This window comes from Girardinichthys multiradiatus, chromosome 21, assembly GCF_021462225.1.
Source record: "Girardinichthys multiradiatus isolate DD_20200921_A chromosome 21, DD_fGirMul_XY1, whole genome shotgun sequence".
In the NCBI taxonomy this organism is placed as follows: Eukaryota; Metazoa; Chordata; class Actinopteri; order Cyprinodontiformes; family Goodeidae; genus Girardinichthys; species Girardinichthys multiradiatus.
In genome coordinates, this window is record NC_061813.1 from 17,850,007 (window position 1) to 17,876,294 (window position 26,288).

At 38.0% G+C, this 26,288-nt stretch overlaps 1 protein-coding gene across 7 annotated transcripts in view; it reads left to right on the forward strand.

The window, feature by feature from the left end:
* The window catches only part of ctnnd2a (catenin (cadherin-associated protein), delta 2a), a 363,719-nt gene that overhangs the window by 246,074 nt on the left and 91,357 nt on the right, over positions 1-26,288 (forward strand). For all 7 annotated transcript variants that reach the window (XM_047350531.1, XM_047350532.1, XM_047350528.1 and 4 more), the window contains 2 exons: positions 12,772-12,904; positions 21,374-21,587. In XM_047350531.1, the coding sequence (XP_047206487.1) occupies positions 12,772-12,904; positions 21,374-21,587 (347 nt within the window). The remainder of the gene's footprint in view (positions 1-12,771; positions 12,905-21,373; positions 21,588-26,288) is intronic.

The window sequence follows — 26,288 nt, forward strand, 5'->3', positions numbered from 1 at the left end:
TAGCCCCAGTTCACAACACATGTTGTCTCAAGACACTTTACAAGGTTAATTCAATTGAATCATACAGATTTCAAGTTAAATACATACATTTCAATCAATCCAAGTTATCAAACACTGCAGTCAAATTTAGTTTGTTAATCAAATTGGTTAAATTGATTTCTATCTAAGGAAAACCAACAGGTTGCATCTAGTCACTGACTTACAGCATTCACTCCTCCTGGATGAGCATGTCGCTTGCATTGTGTCATTGACTTTGCAGCAGTCCGTCATACCAAGCACGCATGTAGAAATAGTGGACAGGAAAACTCACCTTTGACAGGAAAAAATCTCCAGCAGAATGAGGATCAGTGTGAGCGGGGGTTTGAGAGAACAGAGCATACACACAAAAGACACACACAGAAGTATTGATATATAAAAACCTGCCATACTGATCACTTTTTACAAAGATTGTGTAAAGACCTGTTGAATTCAAACTTCAGCAGGCTTTAGGCTGTATTGTTGGTATTATTTGATTATATCTTTATATATGCATAATATTTATGAAAAACAAATTTCTTACTTTTTTATCTTCTGTTTTCATGTGTTATCTCTTAACATTTGTTGTTGCGAACTCCTATGTATTGTTATATACCTTGCCTTGCCCTGCCTTGTTATAGCTGGCATTATATTGAAAAGTATGCAGTTGGACTTTGAATCTGTCTACATACAATGTTTTGTGGGGCTTCATGGGACATTGATAATGAATTGGCACTATATAAACAAACTTAATTAGTGAAAGAAGCCAACCATTTGCTAGCATTTACAATTGAAAGACTCAATTGCTTCACAAGTGTTCAGCTACATTACACCTACACATACTGTCCTTGTTTGTGCTTTTTTGTCATTTCTCTAAATGGCAGTATTATTAGTAGAGATGCAATTTCTATTTTCCCCTCGGGGATCAATAAAGTATCTTTGAATTTAATTTAATTTAATTTAATACTCACAAAAGAAGAAGTCAGAGCGGATCTTATCAAATCTGACCATTAATCTTTGTAACCGCAGCCTGAGGCATGGAGTAACTGTTAGACAGGGCCAAATGCTCATCTGTTATTTGCTATTTGAAGGGAGTGGTTAAGACTCATGGCCAAATTTATTTCAGCAAAAGCATACAGAAGAAGAGCTCTTTGGATTGAAGAGAGGATAAGGAGAATGAGGAGAGAATGAGGAGAATAATGAGTAGCAGTCTGAGGAAAGTGAAATTTACGTCATGAAATTACCCCTACTCAGCCTGCACTCTACAGCAGATCTCTCAGCTCTTGGAACAGCATTTTTCTCAAGAAAGATGAGCTTTTGTGTCAGACATCTCCTTTGACTGGCAGTAGTCATCCCAGTCAAAATGGTGTGTTCACTTGATGGCCTGCTTGTAGAGATTCCGCCCATTTTAAACGTAACTTGCCACAACTTTTGCCTTATGCCAGTTCCCCAAAGATAGTCTGTGAAAGCCTTCAAAAAATGCTTTGTTTGGAAGAGTACAAACCAGAAATTCTATTCTACTTTCTAGGCAGCTTCACTCTTGGTCCTCTGTAATTTGCAATTTTCTCAGTGAAACTTCAAACTCGCTCATGTTTAGACCACACTTCCTTCCACAACTCATCTATCATGAGATTTCAAAGCAGCACTAAAATGGAAACATTTTGAGGCTTTCAGTGGTAAATAAATACACTTTTATATTGTTATAGTTTATTTTTGTGTTAAGAATTAAAACCCCTTAACTGTTTCTAGTCTGAAAGCGCTTGCTCGTAGATTGTTGTGCCTGTTAATAATTCAAAATAAAACACAAAAAACAAGGCACAGATTACAAAATCTGATAAATTTGAAATGACGCAGGTGTTTAGAAGTTGACAGATGCAATGTTACAGGTGCAGTTTCCAGTCATCAATGTCATGTAAATGTAAGAGTTTGAAAATGTCTTTTAGTTAGGTTCATAAATGGAACCTAAGAGCACATTAAATCTATTTACTTAAATTTTAGGATGTAATCACAGTGATTGTGTCTTGGGGTCTAGTTTAACACTGGTTTCTTTGCCTGAATGGACTCAATGTTAGACCCACAGGAAATGGAACACTTAAGCTGCCGAGCTGCTAATGTGGTGTAAATGTCACTCTCGGCCAGCTCTCTGTTTTCACTTTATCTTTATCCTTTCATCGTTATTATTATTCTGGCAAGAGACAAGACAGAGATCTATGTTTATTGTTTTGTTTATCTTTGGGCCTGTTTTAAGCGAGATTGTGGAAAACACTAACAAGTCAAATTTTATGAAACTTAGGGTAGTGAAGGATGGGAGCTCTGTACATTGTGTAGATTTCCTTGCCTAATCCCAGAGTAGGTTTCTCACCTCTGTTGTAGGTGCCTGTCTCTGTGTTGTTAGTCTAACATTGATTGAATGAATTTCATTCATGTGAATACACAAACACACACAGATGGTGCTAATATTGTGCCTGACCTTATCAATGTGATATTCTCTTGACAGAATAATTGTGGATAAATTGTGTATGCACATGGACACATGCGGACACTGTAGCACCTTCATTAGCGATGAGGCCTGAGGGGGCATTTGCTGGTCACAGACAAGCACATCTTCATTGGCTGGATTACTCATTAGCATTATCACAATGAAATAGCTCACCTTTTTTGTTTGTCATTCAAAGGCCAGATCAGACACATTGACATAATTGTACAGGCTTGCAAATCAACATACAATGGGGTAGTAATATCTTAGCAATCTTTTCTTCATTTGCCAGCTCAAACTAGGTTATGCAGTCTAATTGAGCAAGTGTATAAGATGGGGATGTGATTGATCAATTTTGTCATAATTGTTCTCTGATATGTGATCAGTTAAAAAACCTATTCTGGTCTAAAGGAGACTTTAGAATTAGAGAGAATCTGTGAAAGGAAAAAGAGAGAATTAGCTCCCTCTAACTTTCTTTTCTTGTGATACCATTTGCAAGGATAAAATGGTACAAACAGGCAGAAAGGGAAAGGAGGCGCTAACTAGTGTAAATCAGTACCACTTCCCTTGTTGGTTTTGTAACAAAGCTGCAGATGCACAGCAGTCTCCTCTGCATTGGGTTCTTTGGAAGCTTGGCAGTGGAAGACTAGGAGGGATGAGCAAGTTGTATTTTAAAACCAAACCACTTTTTGTTACTAAGTTCAACTATGTGTTTAATTTCAGTTTACTGAAGTCACTGCAATCTTTTGAAGTACAGAAAAAAAATTATTCTTCTTTAAGATTGCTCATTTTATATTGGGTCTCACAAAAGCTATTCATTTGAATGTCAAAGCAAAATTGTTTCCCTTTTGCAGTCAACATAATACATGTTCCAATTCCTGAAGGTTGCAACTACATTGTTACTCTGTTTTTCAGTTTTAATTAGCATGGGGTGTGATACAGTGTAATGGTCTAGATAACCTCAGTGTCTTTTTTTTTGACCCATCTAAATAATGTTTGACTTGAGAGTATATTTCACCAGTCTATTGTTTGGCTTTGCAAACATCCAGTAATTGCGCTGCGCAATTGGGAAGCAGTGCCACTCAGCTGAAAATTAATGATCAGCAAATGCAGGATAATAGCCCTTTGAATGCATGTGTATTTGTATATAGGAGATTTCTATACAAACACTATTTGCAAGGGTTTGCAGTTGTGTGGGTATGTGAACACATGGCTGAAGCTTTGAGTGCATGTGACCATACACTCTGCTTAGCTGCAGTTTGTTAATAAATTCCATAGGCTCTGTAAGTGCATGTTTGCACAACCTTCTCAGGGTGTGTATATTAATGAACACCTGTCTGTCAGCTTAATGTCCTATTCGATTAGCTCTCCAATTTTGTGTGTTCAGCTAATTGCAAGGATTTGGGCTGGTGCTTGTGTTTTCCTTAGGTTGGCAAATCGCTCCATGGTACTGCACATTAATGTTTCCCCTTTGACCAGCCCCAGCACTGGCAGCCTCACAAACACAAAATCACATACACACACGTAAACAAACACATACAAACACACACATGCACACGCACACGTAAATGCAATGCAGAGTATACCGTTATTTTCCTGTTTCCTGAAAAAAACTAGACAATTCCGTCATTATCAACACAGCAAAAACATTGAAATTATCAGATAATAATACTAGCTGTAAATATGATACAAGCTTTAAAGTTCACTTAGTCCCATTCTGGACTTATAATACATACTCTGCAGGAATAAAGGAATGTGTTATCTCTCCCAGGGTGGCAGGACATCATTAGGTTCTTGCAGTTCTAGTTTGGGAGTTCTTACATTTTGTTTTAGAGACATCTTCTGGACAGAACCTTTTTCTTGCGTGGCGTATGAAAACTATTATATGTAAATGTAAATTATAGTAGGAGCAAACTATGGAAAGTTTACTAGAGCTGCTGTATGAAATGTGAAGTATGAAGCATGAAATACCTGGCTAGAAAGAACTTTGTGCTTGTTTTTGCCGCTTCAATTAAAACTAATTACTCTCTTCTTGTGGTAAACGTATTAGCCTTAACTCTTAAAACAATTGTGTCAACATGGGCTGAAATAAATGTGTTTACTAGTGATGTCAACTTTTTGGAAATCTTCAGGCATACCGATGCAGTTTTTTTACAAGATTAATTTGAACTGAGGATAGCTCTCCTTGACATCATCACACAACACTCTATTTTGTGTAAAGAGTTTAATGACTATTTTCCTGTGTGCTTGTTTGTGTGTATGCACACTTTTCAGACTGCATATACATCTGCTTCTGTGGGCACCATGACTGATAAAGGCTTTATTTGGTAAGAAAAATAAATATATAAACAAGAACTAGTTGTAGTGGGACTGTAAATTTAGTTCAGAATGTTTAGTCGCTGAACTATGAAACTCAATGAATTCAATTTTAACAATATGAATTTAACTTAGAGTTAGCTTGTGATAAAGATGATATATTCATACGGACAAGCTCTGCTGTGGAGCCTTCCTGCTTTGAGACAACAGCTATCCATTGCACCACTTTGCAGCCATCCTTATTGCTGAAAACAACGATTTAAAAACACTTTGTTAAATTCGGTCTTTCATCAGCTCTTTCCTTTACTTCCTCTTTTGGTACCATTTCACGTAAGTCTCATTCAGCACCTCTGATTCTACTCACTAAATCCTTTCTTCGCTTTTATTCAACCTCCTGAGCCTCTTATACACAGCTGGAAGATGCCACAGAGAACGCATATTGATTTTTCTCTTCGTCTGTGTGGTTGAGGGAAAAAGAAATATAGACAGGGAGGGGCAGAGAGAAAGTGACGAACAGTGAGGTGGTGTGAGCAGACAAAAGAAGGAGAGGAGCGAGAAGAAAGTCACAGATAGCTTTTGGTGCTAAAGAGATGAGCTGGACAGGAGATGGAAGGAGATCTACTCCTCCTTTGTCCAATCAATTATTTATTTGTCTTCTGTTTATCCTTCTTTTCCTTACATTTACTTTGCCCATATCTGATTTTGCTCTTTTCACCTAAATCATTTCCATCTGCCCATCATTTACAGAGCAGCAGTAGGTAAAACATGTTGGAAGAGGATGGTGACAGAAGACGAAGTGTTTTCATTGTCGCTGACTCAGATTGTTGCCCACTATTTATTTCGGGATGGATTTGATCCCAGGTTTCATCCATCCATTTCTGTCTATCCATTTGTCTTCCCAGCTCTTACAGCTGCACTGCCCCCCCCTGCACCTCACATATTTCATTGATCTCCCTTAACTGTGGTGGTGCTATGCTTTTTTTTGTTTGTTTTTTGATGCTTTCAGAGGCTGCAAAGCGCTACTTTTTTTCTTACTGAAGAAGAACTTTGGGCAAATGTAATATTGCTAAAGGCCACAGGGGCCACAGACACTCAAAATAACCAATATGGTTGATATTATAGTCCTTTGTCAAGCTTTTGTCAAGTATGCAACGTCTTCTAAAGCTACAAGGTTGCCATTTGTTCTTTGCAAAATTGTGATGACCGTGTTATGTTTGAACATGTTTTTTACTTTTATTCATATGAATCTGAATCTTACTTCCAGAGATCTGAATATGTTTAATGAGGGGCTCTATGGCCTCTACTTGCTATGCCAAGGTATGAATAATAAGCAGCATGATGCATTTTGAGTCAAATCACAGCAGGGTGAGGAAACACACTGGTTTATGCAGCTGTAATTAGCAATGACTTTGTTGGATCATGTTTTGACCTGGCTTTTTGGTCCGCAACATAAAGTGAAGACCAAGACTTACATTTAGAAAAATAAGAAGCTATTTGCAGAACTGCATAATTGCAAAACTTTAAATCAAAGCAAAAAACTAAATAACACATACTTTATGTCCTCAATAAGCTGGAATAAGCCTCCCTATATCAACACCTTAGCAAGTGATGCCTGAGAAACTAATTTGGTCATTTCAACCATTTCACCAATGATTGTCTTCCTCCTCTGAAAAAGGGATAAAACATTTCGTTTACTTTTCTTATAGCAAGGCTCCTGCACAGTTTGGAAAAGTCTGAAGTTGGATTTTAGCAATTTGGATGAAAAACAAAAAGAGTATGGAAAAAATAAGACTTAATTCTTTTACATACTTTCCATATATTGCAATGTTAACAATTCATTCTTTTAGATTTTTGACCAAATGTTTAGCTGTGCAAAGCTTTTGTAAAAAGGCTTCTGATCGCTACGAATTGTCTGTACCTATATGTATTTCTACTGTTGGTTAATCCTGCTTCTGCTCAGCATCCATTCTAAGCTTCATTCAGTCTATGCCTAACAGCTCTGTGTACCTTAAACTCTTGCCCGATTAGGCTTAATGGTGAGTTGATTGTACCTTTACGTAATTCCAATTAAGTGTTTGGCAACTAGCTGCCGGTAGGGGACATTGACGGGGCTGGTTTTCTTCACTGGATAACATCTTAATTAAGTTGCACCTTTATTTACACAGGACTGAAAAACACTTAGGGCAATTACTTGTGCATTTTTCTCTAAAATTTGTTTTTAACGATTATCTGTTAACCTGCTGAAATGTTTTATTGACTTTACCTCCACAATTTATTTACTTTAGAAGAGGAACCTTTCCAAATACAAACAACATTGTGCAAAGATGTAATGAGTGCCCTATGTAGGAATACAAAATCATATTGAAATGACAATTATTTAGTCACACGAATTACCAAAACAGTGCCCTTAGCCACACTGTAAATTGATCACGTGTTCTATTTCTACTCACAGAGTCTTGTTTTGGTTAATGTAATGTAGAAAGAATTACGATCTACAATTAAGAAAAGGGTTACCATTTACCGAAGCAGAAAGGGATTTTTAAAAGAACTTCTTTTGTTCTCACCTCTCTCTGCTTTATGTTCTCTAAATAACTCTACCTTCTCTGTTATACACTGATGAAGATTGATGGCCAGGCCTTAATAAGCCTCTGCTTTGGCATGCATACTGCCATCCTGCCCAATCCTGACCCTCCAATCAGTTAACAGACATGACAGGCCTTGTCCAATCAGATGAAGGCCAGCGGGACAGGCTTCCTGTGTGGAGCTGTCAGTCAGATTAATTGTGGTCAGTGTTGATGGATGTGAATAGGCCTGAAAAACCTAAATGATTAATGTTGAAAATGTTATTTACTATCATGCATCATTTGAGATGGTAAAAATAAATGATTAGAGTAAGTATTACTCTACATAGTGTTTTAACAGAGTTGCTTTTTAACAAAATTAATTACCCTATTGAAACCATACATACTTAGTCCTGACCGAATCAGTGATAACATTAGCTATTAAACCATTTGAATACTTTACTCACCTACAACCTTAAGCTTGTTTTTTAATCTGAGAAGCAATGGAGTTATTCCCAGCAACAATTAAGAAAACATTGTGAAAGTACAGTGCTGTGCATGTGTGAGCGAGAGAAAGTCTATGCCCATGTGTGTTCTGGAGATACATTTTTTACTTCTATAGTGATCTAGTATTTTATCCTGGTTATCTGTAACACTGCAACAATTTGGTGATAACAACTGAAATAATTTCACCACTTTATAGGACGATGCTGTGCTGACCTGTCTAGGGTAGGCCAGATCACAACATGAAGGTGATTCATCTTCGGCAGACCTCGAGCAGCCAAATGGCAAAGTTGAACAATTTAGAATGGTTTATTTACAAAGAGTTATTTTGTTTAAGGTTTTTACATAAAGATAAGGACCTGGGTGTAACTTCAGGGTGAGCTTTAGTCAAAACAATAAAGAAAGGAAACTCTCTCAAATATTAACACAAACTGACCTAATTAAAATAAATAAACAAAATGACAAATACTTACCTCCCTAACTGAAATAAACAGGAGAAAACAGGGACCAAACTAAAATGGCAGCTCACCTCAGCTCATGTGGAATTTTTGACCCGAACACTGACCTAAGGCTTGGTCATTACCGACTCACTGTCTGGTATTTATTAAGGTTAATAAAGTCCAATAGCATTTATATCCTTGAAAATGCAGCAGCTTTACAGTTCAGTAAAGCAACACACCAGATTTAACCAGTTTTACATTTAACTCACTCACCGATTAGGTTAAGGATGCTCTCTAATTCTTCCTTTTCTTGACCACGATAGAAAGCTGCTATTCTGTTCTGACAACATACCGTCTAATGCATGCTCAGCTTTATTATTTCTTTCTAAACATATATCTGAATTGAGACATATGGTTTCAATCCACTGAAAACTCACATCCTGACCCTAGCCAGGAACAGTACGCTAAGCAATTGTTTTCTAACAGTTCATATTAACAAAGCATGACATCCCTCAACACTCAGAATCTTTTACATCATACTGTTACTGCAAATTAAGTTTAGTTTTTAGTCATTAGGTGGTGTATTTGTTTTTTCTCTCATGCTGCTGTTACACTGTTCCCTATGTTGCAATCAATGTTGGTGCTTTGCAGAACACGTTGCAGGGTTCTAAATCTAAGAAATTAACAGGATTTTGTGAAATATTAAGTCCTGTGATATCATTGAAGTATGGGTGACACTTTTGCTGTTGAGAACATTGGGTTGAAATCAGCAATGCTCCATTTCGTCTTAACCGGGTACATAATTGTCTGTGACAACTACATCCTGTTTTATTCACTTTGTCCATATTAAAGGATAGACTGACCATCTAAGAATTATATTTCAATGTTCAGATGATTATCAGCAAAAATAACCTAAGTGTCCCTTGCATAAGTTTTATGTTATTACCGGGTCATAGATGTAACGTTTGAGTTGCACTTGCATTGATTCTTTAACAGTGGTGCTCATATGAAGTTTTCATGACGTGGTGGAATTTTTCAGTATGTCCAAATAATCTGTGGCAGTCTGGCTTATCTGGTGATCCATTTATGTCAAATAGGTGCTAAGGTGTCAAATGTGTTGGAAGGCAACATGAGGAGTGTTATTTTCTTATGGCATCATGTTTTCTAATGCCACAAAATACACACTGTGACACAATACTGTGACAGTGGTATTAGTTTCTCCTACAAATCCAGTCACTACTACAATTCAAAGGATATATAATCTTCAGAATACTACTTTATGGTCATCTTAATTGACTCAAAACAAATTTACTCCACATTGTGGACATAGATTTGTTTTCCTACAGGAAGAAATGTTCACACAATTTAATGTTTTGACTGATTACTTTGCTCAGTGACCCCTGATGTGTCTCTATTAGGGGTCACAATTATGTTTTAGAGTTACATTCAACTGTCTGTCAAGTAACACTGTAGAGCAAAAGTTTGGAAGGTTCGATTTGAAAAGAGAAACATATTTTAGTAGAATTTCTGTTTCAGATTTCTGGACAACAGTGATTGGATTTGATCAAAAAGTCATAATTCTCGCATTAAAACCAGGTATGCTCATGTTGCAGGAACTTCTCCACTGTAAGTGTACACAGTCAATGTAAGTCAGTGTAATATCCTCTTTATTCATGCATCGTCTAATCGCTGTGTGTTGACATGAAACACCTAATAATCATGGAAGCTTGTTCCCTTTGTGCCACGTCTATCACCGTCTTTGGCTCTAACCTTTCTCCCACACCACCCTCCCCTGCCACCTGCCTTTTCTTTGCAACTGCTCCTCTGCCACACCTAATGTTTTCCACTAAAGTATTTTGCTGCATCACGCCTCCGCATGCCTCAAGAAATTGCGAACAAACCAATCTCACCGGGAACACGGAGCTCTGCGTGGCAACAGAGGCAGATTTCATATCCATTCCCACTAGTCTATCAAGAACACAAAGCTCAAATCACAAGCTCTAAAATGATAAAGTTCTACAAGGAATGTGCCACATAAGAAGCAGCACATTGTCACGCAGATTAGTCAGGAGTAATCTGAAGTTAGGGTATTTAGTTTTCATCCCAAACTTTTCTATAACTATGTCTTTGATCATTTTTGCTCTTTGCATGTTTTATGTGCATTCTGCTGTTTCACATCAGTAGCATGTCACCTGGGTTTGAATGAACCAAGGCTATTGTTCTCTTTGGCACCTCTACAGATATGACTGGCAACTTGTCTGAGGGTTGTTTTCCTTTTCCCTTTACATTTTGTTAAATTCCCCTTCCTGTCAGCTTCTGCTTGCCAGATGAACCCCTGAATGCTCTGGTACTTACATCAACTCTCTCTTTCTTATTCTCCCTCTGTGTTTCACTCTCTCCCTTTTCCTCTCCTCTGCTCCTCCCTGCTCACCATCTCCATCCCTACCAGGGGTTTTTAATTAATGGCGAGCCATGATGCTTATCTTATCAACAGATCACTCTGTTTTCTATTAACTACACTGACAGAGCTGAAAGGCTGTAGGGGATGGATGACACGCACACATGCATACTGAAACACAAACAATAATACACATCAGCACATCTTCCTATGTCAAGACACAGATGGACATAAATGGATGTGCAAATACATACACACAGACACACAAACACACACACACGCACACACACAAAGTGACAGACACCAACAGGCACTGAAGCAACTATGTCCTCAAAAACACACATAATGATCCTATCTTAAGCTTGGCCATTCAAACACATAAACAAACAAACTGCCCTGATGGTATCTGGCTCTGTGATTTAAGAAGCCCTGTTTGAGGGTCTCTCCTCCTAAATCCTTTAAATGCCTTGGGAATCCCTCCTTCTACCTCACTTTATATATCTGTCCTCTACCTCCTCCTTCAGTCGTGCTTTCGTGCTGAATGAACACTTATCATTTGGCAGATAAAGAGCTGTCCACGCTGGAGCTTGCTTTATCTTTGAGAGCCATGTTTACTCCCTGTGAATGTGTTGCTTTTTACATTTCACATTTCATAAACTGCACTCGCTTGATCCAACAGAAATGAGAGTGCCAGGGCTTTATTTTCTGCTGGAAAAACTTTGGATGCAAAGTGTCACACCATCCTTTGCCCCATCAATTTTAACTCTTGGGGCAAGTTAGTTCTTGCCATATTTGAATGTTTGGGTGAGCTTAGAGGTAAATTCATGATATCTTAATGGGGGTTACAGTGAGCCACATTTTGTCATAAAAACAGCCAAAAGAATCATCAAACAGTTTGACCAATGAGAACTGCAAAGTTTCAACATAAGGTTTTGCCAAATGACTTTAAAAATAGTCTATTTTCTGAATCGCTGAAAATAGAATAGACATGTTCAGATGACCAATGGGCAGAGTAGCTACTGGAGAAAATATTGCTCCAGGTTGAAGTATAACAGCCATGCGTGTGTGTGCACACTCGTAATTTCCTCATTTGGGGGCCTGCAGCAAAACAATTATTAGCACAGGATAACACAATAACCGAGACCTTTTCCTGAGTACTACCAAGGGACAAAACATTTATTTCACTTTGTCCACCATGTTCAGAGATGTGTAAACTTCTAATGGCTGAAAATACAGAGCATAACTCAGCCTGCAACCTCAGCAGACAGTCTTCCGGTTAGTGGTAAATCTTTGCTGTGCAGTTCTTTGCATTTTTGTTGGTGTTGGTTAAATGTCTAATTAGGTAGATGGCTATTAGCTTCTTCATTTTGTAGCTCAGAAGGAGCTTTTTTTTAACTGTGCAAATTACGTTTTTATTCAGAAAGAAGTAATGTGCACAATTTTGTCCTTGTCTTGCCCACTTGTTTCCTCCTGCTTAACATTTTAAATGAACATTGGTAGGTGTATTTGAGTCAGACAATTGTCAGACCCACCCCAGCTTGGTGTTTTTAAGTAACAAGCTGTATGACTTTTCTCCAAGGCCTCTCTGACTGAAGTCGTCATCATTGGTCAAAGAAGGAGCTAAGGGAACCCCAAGACTTTTTTTCATTTATGACGTTTTTTCCAATGTAAGAGTTGAAAGATGCTTAACATGCTGGCCTAATTGTTTTTCCTTCTGTGTTAGACAGAAATGAGCATGTTTTTGCAGACTGCGCCTTCATCAAGTAATTTCCATGATTTAGGTCCCACTGTGTTGCTTTTTTTAAACACTCTTATAAAAGAAGTGTTTGTTGGGCTAAATAGAGAAATAGAGAATTTTGTTTCTTTTAGTCTTTTATTCCTTTTGTATTATCCGAGTCTCCCCATTTTCACTGGGTAAACATAACAGAATATGCAGCTTTTGGATGTTTGGAAGAAAGTCTGTGTTTCAGTCGGACCTGTGTCCGGTAATCTCTTGGGTTTCAGCTAGAGGCCTCATTAATGTGCTAAAGAAATCAAGTGCCTCTGTCTGTTGCTCCACAGGGAGTTTGGATGGAGAGATCCGGAGCTGCCAGAAGTGATCCAGATGTTACAACACCAGTTCCCATCGGTGCAGTCCAACGCTGCAGCTTACCTGCAACATCTCTGCTTTGGAGACAACAAGATTAAAGCTGAGGTAGGTTGGTGTTATTGTGTGTGTGCTTGCTGTCTGAAAGCTTTGGTGAATGCGTCATGAACTGATGTTGTAGAGACATGTGCTAATGTAACACAAATGATAAAAGACATAAAAATCTGTGGACAAGGAAACAAGGAAATGCTGTGTGCTAAAATTCACAAAGAAAAGCATTTGAGGAATATTACATCCAACTAGCCAATCCCATAGTAATATTCTGCATGATAAAACTTAGCACAATCTCCATGCTGAAACTGTACCATTTACTGAGTTGGATATATTCAAACATTAAGGTTCACCAGAATCCAAATGTGCTGTTTTTTTTTTTTTTTCCTGTTTGCTAAATACCATAAAAAAGTGACATAACTTTTTGAGAGAAATTTTCATAACTTTCTTTAAAATCAGAAATCTTGGTAGGATTACTTTTTATGCTGAATGGCTTGTGTCAAACAATGTGGGTTTCCTTTGACAAACGTCTCACAATAGTTTGCTTAAATATTGGCCCATTCATTCTTATTGAACTATTGTAACTAAGTCAGGCCCATAGGCACCCTGCTCTCACACACCTTTTCAACTCGGTCCAGAAATCATCTATGTTACTAAGGTATGGGTCTTGTGTGATCACTACAAAACATTGACTTTGTTATTCTTAAGTCAATTTGTAAGAAATTTAGTGGTATGTTTGGGGTCATTGTCCTTTTAGAGGACCCATTTGTGCCCAAGCTTTCACTTCCTGGCTAAGGTCTTGAAATGCTGCTTCAATATTTCCAGATGATTGCTCTTGCCTCGTGGTGCCATCTATTGTATTAAGTGCATCAGCCCTTCCTGCAGCAAAATCACCTACACAGCATGATGCTGTCACCACAGTACTTCACAGTTGGTATGGTGTTCTCAAGTGTACAAGCTTTTTCCTCTTTCCTCTAAAATGCAATGGTCATTATGGCCAAACACCCTAAATTTGGTTTCATAAAACCAGTGGACATGTAGTAATTTAAGGTCTTTGTCCTTAAATGCGTTTTTTGTTGTTTTCAGAGAAATTATTTCTTCATAGCTGAGTGGCCTTTCAGCGCAGGTCTGTACAGAACTGGTTTCAGTGTAGATAATGAAACTCTCAACATTTTCAGCCAGCATATTTGTTAGGTCGGATGCTCTGTGTTCCTGGGTTGATGCTTACATTTCACACCTTGCTTGATTTATTTAGATTTTTCTATGATGTGTATGATTTGCAGGGGTTTTAAGATTTTGCCATAAAATACCCAAATATGTATACTTTTATTTAACTCAGAAGTTAATTGTTAATTCACAATAAATATTCAGTCTCTTACACAGGGTATCTTCATCTACGCTTTTGCAAAATGTTTGAAAGTTGAGTAATTTATGTAAACTTCGGAGTTTAAAGAAAGTAATACACATTATCTGTCTGATTTAATGTTGGATAGTGAGAGAAAAGGTTTGTGTTATTTGTTTTTACACAGTATATTGAATTAGCCAGCTTCGATTGTACATAGCCATAAAAGAGCTCTAAAATCTCACTTGGTAAAATTGTTAAATTTCAGAACAGTGAAAAAACGTTTTTGTGCTCAATGAAACACATTTACTCATATAAATAGGAAGACATGACTTTCATACAATGACTAGTTACTACTATCCACCTACACACATTCAGACAGATATTCAGGTACCAAAATGTAATCACTTTTAATGCTTCACATTTCATTTCACTCCCACACAGTGGTCCTTGCAGCTCTGAAAGAAGCATATTTGTTTAAATTGATTTAATTACTGCCTGAATTTAAGTATTCTACATATCTATTGACATTATCTGCTTTCGTTCGTACATTTCTGTACGTTTTATCACACTATTAAGAGACAAAGGTGCTATTGAACTATATTTGTAAAAGATGAGATATCTTCTGACATGAAGAATACACAATGCATCTGCAGCCATGCAGACTTTGTTGTATGTGGATAAAAACCAGATAGCACTTCACTGACCTACACAGAGTTGAGTTGTCAGTTGTACTCATTCTGTTAATTGCCATAAAACAAAAAAAACACAAAAAACTGACTAATGACCATTAAGCTAGATATGGGGTATTAATTTGATTAAAGATTCATCCAGTGTATTGATACAAGAACATAAATCTATGCTGTGATGAGTGTAAAATTTGTTTTGGTTAACAAAAGCATATTTTATCCTGAAAACAGTGAATGCAATAAAATAGTAGGCTAGTGTTTACATTGTTCTTGTAACATCCCCCACCACCTAACATCCTAACATTGTGAAATGTACTCTACGGTTTTAATCTCTGATTTTCAATTTATATGGTAGCATTAATTTAAAACGTATTTTATAAAATGACAATGAAATTAGATAAACACTGTGTAACTTTTAGATGAAATAGTGTATGTAATATTTGATGTCATATATTTAAAAATAGACTTGAAAATATTTATGTTAGGAAATTGGATCTTTTCTATAATGAAACAAAATCCCATTTTGCTGTACAATAAAGACATTCATGGTCTGGTTGTGTTGGTTTATTATCCTTAACTTAGTTTAGTTAAACATGCAGTTAAACCTATTCTAAATTATCTGCTTTTGGCCTGTAATTTGAAGAAATAAGACAGCAGTCTTGTTACTGATAGTTCACTTCTTTCTTCTCTCTGAAACGAAAAGACAATGGCTGCGGCCCTTGCTCCTGGTAATGATTTAACAAGAACTTCAATTGATTACCAAGATTAGAAAAATTCGAGCAGTTTGTTCAGATAAATTGAGTTTTCACGTGACTTTGTCACAGTTGACTTTGTAAAAGGTTTTTTTCCAGAAAGTTGTTTAACTTAAGGTACTCTAGGTACTCCCAACCTAAATACTACTGTGCTGAAACGGTCAAAATAAATGACCTCAGACAACCCATGTCCATGTCTCTATAGAACGGAGTTGTTTTGTATAATAGGAACCAGCAGTATTTTCACTTGCTCATATTTTAGTTGTGCAGATGTGTCTAGGTTTTTGTAAGCATTTCCTTTGTAAAGTATTTATTGTTGGCTTATTAGTGCTTCTCATTCCAAAGTAAGATCATCTAGTGAAATAGTAAATCAAATGGTCATAAAAAAATACTTTACTACACTACCTTACGCACAGCCATACAGTATCTAAAACATACAAATGGCTGTGGATTATGCAGAACAAATGTTATCTACCAGTCAAAAGGCCAGTAGAAAAGATACTGAACCATGTGGGTATTGCAAAGAAGCCCTATTGAAGCTCACCAAAGCCTGTAACTGACTGCATGGCCACAAAATTGTATCATGTTTATAGTTTCAAAGTGGTGTAAAGGACCAATGAGTGTTTAAAGATGACATTTGTTTTATTTAATAGAAAAAGCTGTATTTATAGTTTGGGCAGATATGCACCTTGATCTATTGTGGGATTAAAATCCCATAGTAATTACTGTATAAAGCTTTGTGGGTGTTTTAGAGCAGAAGTCTTTAGCTCACGGTCAAACATTAATAGTTTGCAAAAGTGTTTTTCTTTTGTTTTACCTATATGTTGTAGCAGGTTGTATGTATGTAACAGGAAATAATAAAGTGTAAGTAGATTGATGTGCTCCAGGTGCTTGCTTTGTAGGATTAATGTTTCATAGCACCTACACTTCTATACCCTGATTAAATACAACCTCTGGTTTAAAAAAGGAAGCAAACTTTCTTTTTTTTCCTTTTACTTTATGTCTTAAAACAAGTAAGTACAACCTCTGTGCTAGATTTTTAAAGCTGTGAATTTTCTTTGTTGGTGATCCAAAGACTTTTTTGTGTCCTGTCCTCAGAGCCTTATTGGGTAGCTGTAGGTTAATACTTTGGTCAGCCCAGTTTAGAATTGTCAAGAGAGAAATGTTAGCCAAGAGTCAAAAACCCAATTAGCCCATGGTTGAAAGACACTAAAAAGCAGTTAGCCTTGAAAACATGTCAGGTGAAAACAATCCCGTCTGATATCTACAGATATGTCAGACTTCAGTGCTATTCAAACTATTCACAGCTCTTAATTTGATTGTCTTCAGAAAAGAGGCTAACCGACCAGTCCTTAATAATCTGTATATTTTAAATAAATGTCCTAGTTATTTATCCATTGCTGTTTGTTGCTGTTTTTTATTTATATACTCTGCACATATTTCCACCAATAGGTCAAGACTTAGAACTGTGGTAATGTGATAGTCTGCTTGTTATTTTATATCCATTCTATCTGGTGTTTTTTTGGATCTCATCTTAAAGCCCGCGATCTTTATTCTATTCCTCCATTTTGACATATAAGACATTATGGATCCACATTCCTGTAGTTCTAGGGTATATTTCACAGCTGATGGAGATACATATAATGACTGTCACAGAGATGTAAGAAAGCATTAATATTCAACAGTGTCATTAGTTTTGACCAGAACTGTGGAAGTCCAAAAAGCTGAAAGATTTGACATATGCTTACTGTCTCCATACTCGCAAGCAAGCTGCTTCCAGTCTAATGATAAGTGTTGATGTTATATATGCTATAACTGAAACATTCTTGTTAAACTTTGGATGCTGCAATCCCAGACTCTATCATGTGTATCCAATTGCCACGTTTTATGCTTGCAGCACCTCTGATTCTCACAATCCCAGCTGTCACCACTGCTAACTGTTACCAAGCAATGCTGTCGCTATTGGTTACCGATAGGCGTGACCGCTGCTAAAGTGCAGGAGACAAAGACAAATCAATCTGCACCCCTGTTCTCTGTTAGAAATATAGAAAAAGGTGCACAGGTATTGGCAGCCCTTTCAGCTTTTCGCTCAGAGATATCTGAAAGTAACAACACTATGTCTTTCCATAAATAACGGATTAACACTGTCTTATGCATAATAGGGACACAAGTAGCAATTCATAGATTAGCGAATTTTCACATACTCTTTCTCTATCCCAATCATGGCCACATTTAAAAAAGTACACCTGATCTGAAATATTAACACAGAAGCGGTCTGAAGATGGAAATAACTTTGAAAATTTTTGAATTGAATTTGAATTGAATTGAAAAAGCTAAGATTTATTGTTTGCCCCCTACTGGCATACTCGAGAGATTAAATAAAACTGAAGGTATAAAAACACAGGTTTCTTCTTTATCATATTTTGATGCATTGCAGTAGTTAATTGATCCATGTTCCAACAAGTCACTTGGTGATAAAAGCTCCCTGTCTTGGTGATTAGCACTTCTTCCCTGTTGACTGGATCAAACACATGTTGATTATACTCTTTGACTCCCTGTGGTTGATACAAATCCTGCAGTTGAGAAGTGATGTGGGAGGATTTAAAAATCAGCATAGGAAGAAAGCCTATGTTAAACATCATGGAGTGCAGACAATATGTGTTCTATCATGGACGGAAGGCATCATGTGTCGCACCATAGGAGGAAGGCTTTATGTGCAACGCCAGATTGCCCTCACTGTGCTTCCCACTGGGCTAATGGCACCGACTACTTTTCTTCTCAGAGATTCAGGGTGTTATCATAAATTTATACTGATCAGCTTGTCTAATTCTCTCATTCTGGGAATGTTTGTGACTTTGTGTGTATTTAGCAAGGAAATATAGCTGTACATAAGAATTACAGGTACAGTAGTAGTTTATGTACATTAGGAATAAACCAGCACTCTTATAACATTTACCGTTGGCCACCAACATATTTGTTTTAGCATGTTTTGGAATCCTGTATAGAAAAATTGCAATTTAATTGTCATAATTTAACTTTACAGGTGAATGTTACACTGATCGCCACCTTACCTAACCAGTGGTTTTGGTGGTCCTTGATGTGATTCAGTGTTAATGAGATCCCGCATACATCAACCAGACTTCTCTTAGACTGCATCTGTGAAAATTGTACCTATATTTTTCTGTTCTGCAGCCTTAGTAAGCTTGAAATAGCAGAAAAAAGCCCTTTCCTTACCTGTTGCAAGATTGCCCATATGCAATGGGGAGAACAAGTATTTGATACACTGCCGAATCTGCAGGTTTTTCCACTTGCAAAGCATGCTAAAGTCTTTAATTTTTATCATAGGTATTCTTCAACTGTGAGTGATTAATCTAAAACAAAAATCAAGAAAATCACATTGTGTGATTTTTAAGTAATTAACTAGCAATTTATTGCATGAGATAAGTATTGATCACCTAACAACCAGTACAAATCCCAGCTCTCACAGTCCTGTTAGTTCTTCTTTGAGAAGCCTTCCTGTTCTCCTGTTCTTCAATTATTACCTGTATTAGCTACACCTGTTTGAACTCTTTATCCGTAAAACAGACACCTGTCCACACACTCAATCAATCAAACTCCAACTTCTCCACAATGGCCAAGACCAGACAGCTGTGTAAGGACATCAGGGATAAAATAGTTGACCTGCACAAGGCTGGGATGGACTACAGGAAAATAGTCAAGAAGCTTGGTGAGAAGGCAAAAACTGTTGGCACAATTATAAAAAAATAGAAGTTCAGGATGACAGTCAATCTCCCTTGGTCTGGGGCTCCATGCAAGATCTCACCTCATGGGGCATCAATGATCATGAGGAAAATGAGGGATTGCCCAGAAGTACATGGCAGGACCTAGTCAATGACCTGAAGAGAGCTGGGACCACAGTCTCAAAGAAGAGCATTAGTAACACACTACGCCTCAATGGATTAAAATCCTGCAGCGCACCAAGGTCCCCCTGCTCAAGCCAGCGCATGTCCAGGTCCATCTGAAGTTTGCAAGTGACCATCTGGATGATACAGAGGAGGAATGGGAGAAGGTCATGTGGTCTGTGATTTGATGAGACAAAAATAGAGCTTTTAGGTCTAAACTCCACTCATCGTGTTTGGAGGCAGAAAAAGAATGAGAACAACCCCAAGAACACCATTCCTACAGTGAAGCATGGAGGTGGAAACATCATTCTTTGGGGACGCTTTTCTGTAAAGGGGACAGGACGACTGCACCGTATTGAAGGGAGGATGGATGGGGCCACATATCAGGAAATCTTAGCCAACAACCTCCTTCCCTCAGTAAAGGCATTGAAGATGAGTTGTGGCTGCGTCTTCCAGCATGACAACGATCAGAAGCACACAGCCAGGGCAACAAAGGAGTGGCTCTGAAACCTGAAGGATCTGGAGAAGATCTGTATGGACGAAATCCCTGCTGTAGTGTGTGCAAACAAATAAAAACAAACAGAGAGAAAGATTTTTAAAAAATCAGTTTTATTTCACTAAATTAAAATTCCTTTTCTTTCCCTCATTACTGTAAATGAGTGCTCGTTTTGTCAAAGCAGAACCATTAGCTGTGCTTTGACAAAACAAGCGCATAGAAAGCATGATCATCGCTCTGGCAAACCACTAGGTCAAGTAGAGAGAGACCAAGGCCAATACTTATGAAGTTTTTTAGACAAAAGGACAGACTTGCTGTGCTGGAAAGGTCAACACTTCTCAAAGACTCAAACATCTTCATCACTAAAGACGTTCCTCTGTGTTCCTTTTGAGTTTTATAGCTACATCCTGAGTACAAAAAAGACATGATTCAAATGCATTAAACCTGTGGATTCAGTTATTTACTGTTTGCAGTGTAAAAGTAAATTCCATTGAAATGTACACCCGTTTCTAAGTCAACATCCTGTAACTGGTCATCTTACCGTTTAATCCTTTTAAACTTAACATAGATGTAAAATGATGTAAAAGGTTGCTATGACAAGACTTTGGTCCTGATATTAATTATTTTCTGCAAACATTTCTGCCTCTTGTAAATATGATCATTCTTTTCAAAACATATCACAGTGTCATTTTGCCAGGAAGCTTTTTGACCAACATGCAAGAAGATCAACAGTACAAACAGGTTTATCCTTATCTTTTGGCCGTTGCAGAGCGGACCGGTATGAGGCAGCGGAGTAGTGAGAGCCAGCAAAAGGTCAGGTCAGTGTACACAGTTCAGTGAAACTGGTGCAGGAAATCCAGAAGCCTCTAGTAGTTTTCAGGAAGACGCTCGAACAAAAACCACAATAGTTGACACTCAGGCGTGGACTGATCAGTTGCCTGCTCTTCTTATGCTCCAGCAGATGAGCCAAACGGAACGCAGGTGTGCAGCCCTAACTAAATCAGGTGACCAATTAGGCCAGTAAAATTGTTGGGTTTAAAAAGCTCTTTCCAGAAATTAAATGATCGATCCATGCATTAGAAAGCCACTCAGGTCTATAAAGATTCTTCTCATCCTCTTTACTCATTGTTTTAGTTGTTACAGTCTGGCAGAAAACCTAAAGAGCCATTAGCATGGAAATATTGCTTTAAGAAGTCTTTCATTTCTTTGGCTGTACATTATTTTAAACAAGAAAATACTAAAATTATATTTCACTTTTACCAGTTGTAACACTTTTTAAATTGTGTTTCTTTAAACACAAATGGCAGTGGGTGATTTTAACTGAATCTATGACTTTAAATTTCAGATCCGTAGACAGGGAGGCATCCAGCTGTTGGTTGATCTGCTGGATCACAGGATGAGTGAAGTTCACCGGAGCGCCTGTGGAGCACTGAGGAATCTGGTATATGGCAAAGCCAATGATGAGAACAAAGTGACCCTGAAAAACTGTGGGGGGATTCCTGCTTTAGTCCGTCTGCTTAGGAAGACCGGGGATGTGGAAATCAGAGAACTTGTAACAGGTACAGTGTTTGCAATTAACTTGTTTTTCACCTCCTGGCACTTGTGCCGGGTATGTCCAGCATGACAGTGGCCTTAGGAGAGGATATAATGGTGTGTGTGTGTGTGTGTGTGTGTGTGTGCGCGTGTTTGTGTGATTGTGTTTGTGGGTTCCATTGCTTGTATATGTTGCTATCTTTCTTTATCCTTGGCCATAACTTATTTGATAGTTAATATTTTTGAGGCCCAAGAAGTATTTTTTTTGTTTTGCTTTACTCTTCATTTAATTATTTAATTACTTTAGTACTTTAATTAGTTTCAAAAATATAACTTTGCCTTACTCAAATTCAAGATTTTAACAGCAAGTTTGGTATCTGACATTTCCTTGCCAATCCTGTTTTAACCTTTAGGGTGGGAAAGTTATTTAGTTGAAATACACACCCACACACATGAGATTTGAAACACAAACACACATGAACTAATTGTAATGCTCCAAGAAATACATGCAAAAGTTGTATAGAATACATTTAAACACCCACACAGACATTGCAGGACCTTAGACAATTTGATTTATATATTTTCAGATTGCTTCTGCATTTATTTTGCAACCTTTTTTCCCTGTTTTGTTTAATTTCATTTTTTTTATTTCTTTTTGTAATCTTTCTGTCCAAAAGTCTAAAATTGCTTTTGCGAATACTAGTAAATCAGTGAAGTTTTCTTTATAATGCATAAGCAGAGAATTTGTGACCATCACTAAAACACCTGTTTTGCATGTCTGTCTGAGTTATGTTTTGTACATTTGTGCCACAGGAGAGAATGTTTTGAAACCTATTAATTTGTAATTTATATGGCAATAAATACACCCATACATGTTTGGTTTGGTAAAATTAAGATTGTGAGGATTCATATTGAGGTGATATTTGAGTGAATGAGTGTTATATGTATCTGCACTTCAGAATTTCCCGTAATGACCTCCTGCTGGTGAGGCCAAGACACAAAATAAGAAAGCTAACCTTTTTTCCTGCCTCTCCTTGTCACTTACAGTGACCACTGTCTAATTTTTCTTTGTCTGTTTTTGCTTTACTTTCTTTGCTGTGTTCTTTCTTTTCACATTGTTGGAAAAATGTATCATTGCTTAGTTTAAATCATGTTTATGTTTGAAGTTCTACTATAGTGAAGATGATTCCTGTGATTGGTTTTTAGTGTGTAAAAGGGTTTGTGGAAAGTTAAGGAATGCGGTCTGGAGTGGATTACTCACTGGACATGACATGCTTATACCACATATGGGAATGACTACTCTGTTAAGTTGAAATCTCTGTAAGAATTGGCTGAACCAATTCCCTCCTTTTGCTTGTTGGAATGTGAGTTGTAAATTAAAGGCTGGTGCAAGGATTTTCTCTTTGTGAGAAGGAAGTCGCTGTTTAGTAGAGGACTGTCTCTCCCTTGCAAGTCAGACTTACTTGGTTCATTTGTGCCTTATTTTACACTTGTCTGTAATTATCAGCTTTCTAACTCTAACACACATTTTCCGCTATTGTCTCTAGTTGCATGTTTTCCATTGTGCTGGGAGGTGTTTTTGCACTTGTATAACCATTTTTTCTCTATTTGACCTCTTTGTCACCTGACAGCAGGCAAGACCTCAGATAAAAAATAGACGCGTGTGGCTCACAGAGTGGGACAATTCCAAAGATAAAGAACAAGCACAGTCATTCAGTTAAAGACAATGATTTGGACAGCTTAAATCCACACAATCACACATTCACATGTAATACATGGATAAAATTGGCAGAAGCCCCTCATCTTCAATTTGACCTTCAAACCCATTGTTTCGTCAGCAGGATAAAGGTCATCAGACACACACATGCATATTCAAATGTCCCTAGATGATTCCTCCAGGTCAGTTGTCGTAAGGGGCAGTGGAGGCTGTTTTGGAGTAACACAGCGTAAAATTAGGGTATAGAGGAACTGGAAGGATATTGTTTTTTAAGCCTTTAAAATTGTTTAAAGGAAGACGACAAACAGGAAAGATAAAGCAAAAGACTACTTTAAATTGTTGTAACAGCACAATTTTCACCACAACGGCTGGCACAGCACCCCTATTACTGCGGCAGCCTCACCGTTCCGTCTGTCGATCTCCCACTCCATTCTTCCCTCACTCGTGAGCAAGACCTCAAGATACTTGAACTCCTCCACTTCAGGCAAGAACTCCCCTCCAACCTGAAGAGGACAAGCCACCCTTTTCCAGTCAATAACCATGGTTTCGAACTTGGAGGAGCTGATCTTCATCCCAGCCGCTTCACACTCGTTTGCGAACTGCCCCAGTGCATGCTGTAGGTATTGGATAGAGGGGGCCAGCAGGACCACATCATCTGCAAAAAGAAGAGACGAAATCCACTGGTCCCCAAACCAGAACCCCTCCGGCCCTTGGCTGCGACTAGAAATCCTGTCCATAAAAGTTATGAACAGGACCGGTGACAAAGGGCAGCCCTGCCGGAGTCCAACATGCACCGGGAACAGTCCCCAGCCTCTGCTTCCACCAGGGAATGCGTGATGGCAGGATTGAGGAGAGCCTCGAAGTTCTCCTTCCATCACCTGATAATGTCCCCAGTCGAGTTCAGCAGCCTCCTACCCCCACTGTTAACAGTGTTGGCGAAGCACTGCTTCCCCCTCCTGAGATGCCGGATGGTTTGCCAGAATCGCTTCGAGGCCAACCGATTGTCCTTCTCCATGGCCTCACCGAACTCCTCCCAGGCCCGAGTTTTTGCCTCTGCCACAGCCCGGGTCACGGCACGCTTGGCCTCACGGTACCCATCAGCTGCCTCGGGAGTCCCAAAAGCCAACCACAGCCGATAAGACTCCTTCTTCAGCTTGAAAGCGTCTCTCACTGCCGGTGTCCACCACGGGGTTCAGGGTCTGGGCCGTAAGGTCTGCGGTGCCTACCGCGGTGGCAATCCCCAAAGAAGGCAGTATAAATGTTAAATTCTAAAATGACCAATTTCTATAAACACATAGGCTATATGTTAGTGATAGCACCCAACAGACTTTGCTAAGTCACTGAAGTGCTGGAGAGACTTAAATGTCAAAAAAAAGCTTGAAGTTGAAGTACATTAGTGTGTGTGTTTGCGTTTTGGTATAAAAGCAGTTTAAATTCACTGCAGGTCACATTATATCATATTTTATGCACAGACATTTTATAAATAGCCATCATCATGTCACACAAACAGACACACATTATGAAATTTGATATCCCCCTCTTCCTGGCTCTTCCTGTCTATGCCCTTATCTGTCTAATGTGCCCCTGCTGCAGGCAGTGTGATTCATTGTCACGCATGTTCTGTTTATTCTGGTACTTAGCACTGAACTTCACATTCTGCATGCATCCATGCCAGCACTGCCATATTTAAAAGACTGCCTTCATATACCACCCCGTTTGTGCTACTATTCACCTCTCAAAACTGTTGCTGTATTTCCATTTTATTTGTCTTTTAATTTGTTACAGATTATAATGGAGATGATGAGTTAATTCTATAATTTCTGCTTAATGCTGCATTGGCTACAGAAACAATTATTCTTTTCTGTGGTGTTTTAATTAAAATATGCTCAATTTGCTACAGAAATGCTCCACAATGCTTGTACCATATAGACATTTTCAGTCTCAGCCACCGATTGTAAAATGTAAATGAGCATGAGTGGTAAAATGTAACTAAGAGCTGAGACTGAAATATTCAGGTTGAGTCATTGGTAGATATGTAGTGAACAAACAAAAGAAAAACGCATTTGATAAATAGCGAATATCAAGAAAAAGCCCTCAGCTGACCAACAGAGAATAATTAGAACTAGAACAATATTTGGCTGAGGTACTTAAATGTACATGTTTTATGTGTTATAGCATACATATTTTGTGGTTAGACCAAATTTATTTAGGGATTTGACCTTGACAGGCATCTACCATATGTCATGTCAAAGAAAATGTGTAAAAAGCTCTTTCAAGCATTACAAAAATCATCACAATTTGTGGATAAAAAGCATGAAGGCAGGCATTTCACTACCAGATTACATTCTGCTCAATGTGTGACCTTTAATGCCAGTGGTCAGCTAAATGATTTTATGACAAGCCATTGGATTGACTCTCAAATGGTCATTGAGACAGTAGCATTTACTAAGCTGACACCAATAGACATGGTCCTTGTCCTTATGTAATGGTCTCATATAAGTGATTGCTTTTAGACCAAAAATCATCTTCTTATTATTTGCTTTTTACATCAGTGCTTTTTTTCTCCATTTTGTGTGATTTAAGTATTTCTTTAAGCCTGAGAAAATGGAGAAGAGCACATTTATTCTGGCAACCAGAAAAACATTTCTTTAACCATTTACCTTATTTTCTTTGTTGGTGGTTGACCCTAAATTTAGACAAGCTTTATTGGCTTCCTGGGTCTCAGTGTGAGATAGATTGCATGGGGCCAAGGCTTCCGGGCCTGTCACTCAAAGCCTGGTCGATGCAAAGGCTTTCTGTGTCAATAGGAGATGCTATCCCAACTCTTTATCTCACCTTGATGCAGTGCATCAAGGTGCATCAGTATTTGCTACTGCTACATATACTCCTAAATTGTTGTGGTGAGTAATCTCCACTTTCACCCACACATCTACCCTTTTTAAATAAATTGCATTTTTTTTGCATGTCAGTTCATAGTTAAGATTCCCGTGTTTTATTTTACCCAAAACTA